This window comes from Nansenia antarctica (genome assembly GCF_963989245.1).
Source record: "Nansenia antarctica genome assembly, chromosome: 6".
NCBI classification, from domain to species: domain Eukaryota; kingdom Metazoa; phylum Chordata; class Actinopteri; order Argentiniformes; family Microstomatidae; genus Nansenia; species Nansenia antarctica.
In genome coordinates, this window is record NC_137676.1 from 60,501,461 (window position 1) to 60,508,960 (window position 7,500).

The 7,500-nt window shown below is 52.7% G+C and overlaps 1 protein-coding gene across 1 annotated transcript in view; it reads right to left on the reverse strand.

The window, feature by feature from the left end:
• The window catches only part of tenm3 (teneurin transmembrane protein 3), a gene marked incomplete at both ends in the record, with an annotated part of 153,966 nt that overhangs the window by 7,817 nt on the left and 138,649 nt on the right, over positions 1–7,500 (reverse strand). The window contains 5 exon segments of the mRNA XM_080533185.1: positions 732–967; positions 1,890–2,065; positions 3,117–3,907; positions 4,121–4,222; positions 7,470–7,500. The exon segment at positions 7,470–7,500 is cut by the window's right edge and continues 124 nt beyond it. Coding sequence (XP_080389311.1) covers positions 732–967; positions 1,890–2,065; positions 3,117–3,907; positions 4,121–4,222; positions 7,470–7,500 — 1,336 coding nt within the window.

A 7,500-nucleotide genomic window follows, 5' to 3' on the forward strand; every position in this document is an offset into this window, starting at 1 on the left:
TACCTGCCTCTCTCAGGTTTTTGGAAACGAGTGAAAAGAGTGATAGGAAAAAACCCCAAAAAGAAACAAAAAGACCAGCGGATATCAGTGTGCTTCATGTTTCTTTTAAAAGCCGGCGCCGAGCTCCTCTAGACATTCCCGTGTAATGAGGCGCCAGGCGGGAAGGCAGCCAGGAGTCTTCTTCTGAGACGAGGGACTAACGCTGGACGGGTTGAAAATGCCTGGGAGATCTGACAGTGACTGAGGCTCGGAGGGGTGGCTAGCAGCTAGCCATCAGCGTCGTAGCGTGCAATGCAAATGCCCCATTAGGATTATCAGAAACAATGCAGGAGGTTGTCAGATATGGGAACGGACCCCTCTGGGGTCGCAGCGAAAACACAATTATACCTTTCCCCTCGTGTGCTCGGTAATGATAAAGGACTTCAAAGGCTCTCTTTGACGAGGAGGAGTCAGTCATGCATAGACAAAGCATTCTCCCTTGTTAATAACTGACAAACTGTCACTAATTTTGGGTTTTGATCGTAATAAAAGGACAGAAATGAACGTGACAATCGAGTTGAAGGGGCTATTGAACATGGACAATACGACCACCCTCTATTGTATTTAACCATCAGAGTACATGGTCTTGTGGGTAAAAACAAGAAGACATGGCCAAACTGACTGAAACAAAACCCCCCCCTAAAACAACAACAAACAAATGGCACCCCCCCCCCCCCTCCCCCCCAACTCACCCTCAGCTTCCTCCCGAACACGATGACCTTGCCGCGCGTCTGCTCCTTCCGGAAGCGCCACTCCACCAGGTTCTGTCCGTTCTCCCCGGGCAGGGTCATGTTCCTCCGGGCCACCGTAGGGTTGGCGGCGCCCGCCAGGATGTGGGGCTCCGTCTGGTAGTGGGTGTCCATGCCGTTGGCATAGATGACCCTCAGAGAGTGGTCGTAGCCCACCTGGTAGCTGTTCCTCAGCTGGTCTGGAGACACAGAGAGACACGTGAATAACACCAAAGACCACGCCTATCTATCTAACTATCTATTTATCTATCTATCTATCTCTCTGACACTTCTAGTGTCAATGAGGGAAGGTTTTATGACGCTGGTGCTTCAGGGCCATTGTTTTATGTCCCTCAGAAGGCCGTCCGCCCCAGAGCAGTTTACTGGGCTGTATTTAAGAGCTCTCGAGTTTATGACGTCTTTAATAATAGAAAGGCGGGCACATCCGATCAATGTTTACACGCTGCCTGTTTGACTCATTAGTATTGAGTTGATCAATGTTTACACGCTGGCTGTTTGAGTCGTTAGTATTCACTAAAAGAGTAAAAAGTTAAACCTAAGTAAGATGAAATATCTGATGAAATATCTTCAATTTCTTGCCTTGTTTCTTGTCTGACTGCACTAGTTTTAAGATATATTTTACTTGTTCTACAAAAATCTTGGCAAGTGAAATTTTCCTGTTGTGTTGGCAGATATTTCCCCCATTTTATTGCTTTTTTTTCTTGTTTATGAAAGCTGACTTTTTGCAGTGTTGAGTTGTTTGAGTCATTAGTATTGAGGTGACGTTTGCTTTCTTAAGGCCCTGGATTATTGATGAGGACGATAATTATTCATGACTGGTATTAATAAAGATACACACACGCATGCATGCACGCACACACACACACACGCGCGCACTGCAAACACACACACACACACACACACACACTTGCAACGCATACACACGCACCGCAAACACACAGAAACAGGCACACACACACGCACAGCCAGAGCACACACACCCGCACGTGCACACACACACACACACACACACACGAGCACACACACGCACACACGCACACACACGCAGTCTACAATCCCTGATTGTCTATGTGGTGAGAGGTGGCAGGTTGCAGGCCTTACCCTGGACCAGAGTGTAGTAGGAGTCGATGGAGGAGAGGTTGGTGGTGATGCTGACGTCCTCGTCGCGCCCCGACGTCTCGATGTCCACCGTGATGGCCCCCGACATGTCCCCGTGCAGGTTGGTCACCACCCCCGTCGGGAAGGTCACGTTGGTCAGACGGCCCTCGCTGTCATAGCTGGAGGGGAGGGGTAGGGTGGTGGGGGGAGAGAGAAAGAGATAGGGGAGAGAGACATAGAGAGAGAGAGAGAGGGGGGGGGCGAGAGAGTGACAGGGTGGTGGGGGGGAGAAGAGAGGAAAAGAGAGAAAGAGAATGTCAGACACATCTGGAGAGGCCTTCAAGTCCAGCAGGGGGAAGCCTGCCTGTCAAGTTTCTGGTTTTAATTAAACGGTTCCCAAACGGGTGACAGGTGACCATACTCAGTAGAGATCTGCTCTCAAGGCTCTCTCTCAGGGAAGCTTAAACCAAAACCTCAAAACATCCCACCTCTGCCTCAAGAATGATGACTTAAACCATCTCAAGGAGCATCAAACACCTTTCTTTTCTTTTATTGTTGAGTGCTTGCCCTTGTTTCGTTGAAGGACTGTGCTCTCTCACATTCTCGGTGGAATGGAGTCATTACAGGCTGGTAGTTGGATGGATGGAAACACACTGCCTCGGGTGAGAGAGATAGATGGGCTGCGGGGGGAGTTTGTGTGTGTGTGTGTGTGTGTGTGTGTGTGTGTGTGTATGTGTGAGTGAGATACTGTCACAGAGAGCTTTAGTGATAGCCCTGCCTGTCAGCCTGCTCTGGGACTCACACTGGACCATCTCTCTCTCTTCGTCTCTCTCACTCCCTCCATATTTCCTGTCTGTCTCTGTGGTGACATGGGGTGTGGCTCCCAGAAGAGTTCCTCGTTAAGTTTGACAGTCACACACACACACACACACACACACACACACACACACACACACACACACACACACACACACACACACACACACACACACACACACACACACACACACACACACACACACACACACACACACACACACACACACACACACACACACACACACACACACACACACACACACACACACACACATACACAGAAAGACACACAGCCTTGTCTTCTGACCTGTCTGTCTCTCCTGATACTGACCAGGCACACAGCACTCTCTCCCTCCCCCCCCTCCCTCCCTCCCTCCCTCCCTCCCTCCCTGCCTCCCCCTCCCCACTCACTCGTAGAACGTGGTCCAGCCGATCTGGATGCTCTTGGTGGCCAGCAGGCCGCTGTTGCCGTGGTAGGTGAACAGCACCAGCTCCTGCCCCTGCGCCGTGAGCGTCTTCAGCCCGCCGTTGGTGCCGATGGTCAGCCAGATCACCTGGTTGTCGGGGGAGACGATGCGCACGGGCATGCGGTTGGGGTCGCGGCGGACACGCAGCGTGTTGCCGCTGCTGTCCGTCACCGCCGTGACGTCCTCGTCGTTGCTGTAGCTGAAGTTGTACTTGTAGTCCCCGGTGACCAGCGACAGGGTGAACTGGTGCGTGCCGTTGGCGTCGAACACGTACAGCTCCTGGGTGGCCGGCGACGCCACCTCGTACTGGCCCGTCTGGCCCGCCCCCGCCGAGGCGGCCGACGGCGGGCGGTTCCTCCGCACGGCGCGGATCCGGATGTTCCCCAGGTCGGCAACGTAGAGGGTCCCGTCGGGCGACACCACCAGCGACGACGGCGAGTTGAGCCGGGCGTCTTTGGCGTAGCCGTCGCCGTTCTGGTAGCAGTCGCAGTTGGCGTCGTTCTTGCAGTCGCAGTCCGACGGCGCCCCCGCCAGGTGGGTGATCTCGCCGTCCGTGCTGACCTGCCGGATGCGGTGGATCTTCTTCTCGTCCGTCTCGGCCACGTAGAGCACGCCGCTGTAGGAGAGGGCGATGGCCGCCGCGCCCTCCAGCATGGTCTGCACGGCGCGCTTGCCCAGTGTGTACTCGATGCCCGGGACCTGGCAGTGCATGGGACGCCCCGCCACAATGCGCACCTGGGGATGAACGCCACAACGAACACACAAATAAACGACAACAACAACAACAACAACAACAACAACACAGGTTACATACACAGCCCACATGTGGCTGATTCTAGGCCAAGCACAACAAGCCAAAGTTGCCAAAGTTGCCGGTGTCATATCGGTTGGTGCGTGTGTCTGTATGTGTGTGCGTGTGGGTATGGTGTGTGTGTGTGTGTGTCCCACCTGTCTGTTCTCAGTGATCTGCAGCACCACGTTGTTGTCCAGGACGTAGATGGAGTTGTCCATGGGGTTGATGGCCAGGTCTGTAGGCCACTCCAGACGCACCTGTCACCATGAATGAGAGGAGAGGAGAGGAGAGGAGAGGAGAGGAGAGGAGAGGAGAGGAGAGAAGAGAAGAGGAGAGGGGAGGGGAGGAGAGGGGAGGGGAGGGGAGAGAAGAGGAGAGGAGATGAGAACATGGTGGAGCAGAGGATTACACAACCAACCAGAACAGAACAGAACATAACAGCTTCTGATTCACAGAAGTCAGGCAGGTCAGGCAAACAAGTTGATTTAATCAACACAGGAAATAAGTGTGAGTGCCCCCCGCCCCCCGCCCCCCCTCCCCGCCTCTCCCTGCCACGCTGTGACGCTGATGAAGAGGGAGCGTTCCTCCTCAGGTCTAAAAAGCAGCGCGCCTCTCGCTCCGTCCGGGATCATTTTGTTCTTTTTGAGACGGGATTCGTTTCCTCTCCTCCCCAGGGCGGGGGAGTGGCGGAGAGATGAGAGACAGGAAGAAAAATAAACTCCCAGCGACCCGAGCGTCACGCCGCCTCTACGGGACGTTTTTCTCATCCTCGCTTCTCTCTACGCTGGGGAGGAGTGGCAAGGGATTGTGGGTAATACTGACAACGCGCGCACACACACAGACACACACACACACACGTATTAAAGAATACTCAGATACACACACTCACGTATTCTCTCTATAAAGTGCACACTCGCACTCGCACACACACACTGCCCAACCGTTCACTCCGGGTCAACGCCTGTAGCGCCAGGGCGCTACAGTGGGAAGTGAAGAGAGAAAGAAGGAACAGAGTGTCCTCTTGAACTGTGTTCTCGCCTGGTTCTACAGAAACCTTTCTGTTAAGACTCTGGACTGGAACTCATGGGGGAGGGGGGAGAGAGAGAGAGAGAGAGAGAGAGAGAGAGAGAGAGAGAGAGAGAGAGACAGAGAGAAGCAGAGACAGAGACAGAGACAGAGAGACAGAGAGAGATAGAGAGCGAGAGAGAGAGATAGATAGAGAGCGAGAGAGAGAGAGAGAGAGAAAGAGAGAGAGTAGGAGATGTGCTCTGATAGGAGGCAGCGAGGCGAGGGATTGGGAGAGGTAGCTAGCTACCTATAGAGGATATGTTCCTCTTCAAGAAACACTGCCCTGCTGAGGTGACAGTCGTCATCCCCCAACCCCCCCCCCGCCTCCCCCCTCCTCCCCCCCAGGCGGAGGATGGTAATTACGCCCCAGCAGACAGGAGCTGTCTCTGTTTGTTTTTGCTCCATTGAGTCCCGCTCCGCCCAGGTGTGCGACGCTGTGTCTCTTCCCCCCCCCCCCGTCGCAGACCCAGGGGTACCGGCATAGATGTTCCTTTGAATAACTCCCATTTCTCCCACTCTCGGGTTCCCTTGCTTCTTGATTGTGACAGTGGAGACGAGAGAAGGAAAGAAGGGAGGAGTGAGGAGGAGGAGGAGGAGAGTGGGAGGGAGTGTGAGGACACTGGCCACAGAAGAAAGGATGGAGGAGGGGGAAAGAGTTTGAGAGAGTGTTGTCTAGCTGTGTCACTCACACACTCACACACACACACACTGATCGCTAGCGCAGAAAGGCACAGGGGATTTGGAGGCCGATGCAAGTCGAATACCCACACTGATTATGCAACACTTCTGTGTAGTCTCAGGAAACTGGAGCACTCTGAGTCGCTGAGACAGAGCCTCTGTGACACTCTGTGTTTCTGTGTGTTGTCGACACACTGGCTTCATGTGTGTCTCTGTGTGTTGTCTACACACTGGCTTCATGTGTGTTTATACACTGGCTTCGTGTGTGCTAACTTATACAGTATAGCGCTTTTATCCAAAGCGCTTTTATCCAAAGCGCTTTACAACGGCCTCTCATTCACCCGTTCACACACACACATTCACACACCAATGGCGGCAAGCTACCATGCAAGGGGCTAGCCTGGGAGAAATCTGGGGTTCAGTGTCTTGCCCAAGGGCACTTTGACATGTGGACAGGAGGAGCCGGGTTTCGAACCGCCGACCCTGCGGTCATTGGACGACCTGCTCCACCTCCTGAGCCACAGCCGCCCCTGGGATGAGCTGGAGGATGAAGACCTGGTCCCTGGGATGAGCCGTAGGGTTGAGAGCCTCACAGCATCGTTCTCTTTCAAACACTTTAGGTGCGCTCGGTTTCAGCTGCTTGCCACAACAAGGCGGTGTGTTTGCACTGTTCCTGATTGATCCATCTGTACAACAGGGCCACCCACGCTGAATTAAGTGCCACTTGACTTAAACTACTTAAATACAATCTCATCCCAGTTCTGAGCCTCAACACTGGTACGTGCAGGAGGGGCGGAGGGAGTTCTTTAGGGAGCAAGTTTGGGGCTGTCACCTTCCACCAGTAGGGGTCACTGTAGGACCTCTCTACAGGGTACTCTGGAGACTAAGGCTGTGTCCTGTTTCTCCACCCTCCTCCTGGACTGTGCACTTGTGGACTTCCACTGTGGGGGGTTTTTCCGGCAAAAGCAATGAACTGGCGTAAGACAAGGCGGTGGGAACCAATCAAATGCTTTTAAATCCATGTGGAGATGGGCGTGAAAATAACAAAATAGCAGCGTGCACTAACAAACCAGTCACACATGTTTGATTATGTTTGGCGTGCCTTGGGTCCTTAATTGAAAAAGGGCTTTTAAGCCTGTCATCATCTCTACGGCGTTAACCACATATTTCCCAAAGCAATTTGGAGCGTCTCCTCGAGTGGTGACAGACTAAATATAGGCGTAATTATCACTGAGGTTTCAGCCGTTTCCATTAAAACAGATTGTGTGAACATTTAGCTTTTTGTTTGACTTTTTTTTTTATAAAACAAAATGTTTTGTGTCACGATAAATAAATCACAAAAACGTTGTTTACGATGAGAAATCTCCCGAGGTGAACGTGGCAGCGACAGAAACTGGTGCATTGTATTGTATTTATTCCTTATATTGTTGTGAAGCACTTCGTGACATTTCACTTTGTACAAAGCACAATACAAATAAACTTGATTGACTGACTGATTGATTGATTGACTGATTGATTGATTGATGAAAGAGTAAAGGACCGACATGCAGTCCAGTCACCCAGGCTGGGTCGATGGTGCCAGGACCGCTCATAGTGGCGAGGCTGTTCTCTACAATCCTTTAAGATGTCGTCCTGTGTCCTGAGGCGGTCCAGTGGGGTGGTCCATTGGACCAGCACCATGGCCTACAGCGCTCACATACCCGTGCCCGTGCCCTACGTGTGTGTGTGTGTGTGTGTAGGGGGGGGGGCGTGGCCAACCTGTCTGATGTGCATGCTGGTGTCGCAGGTC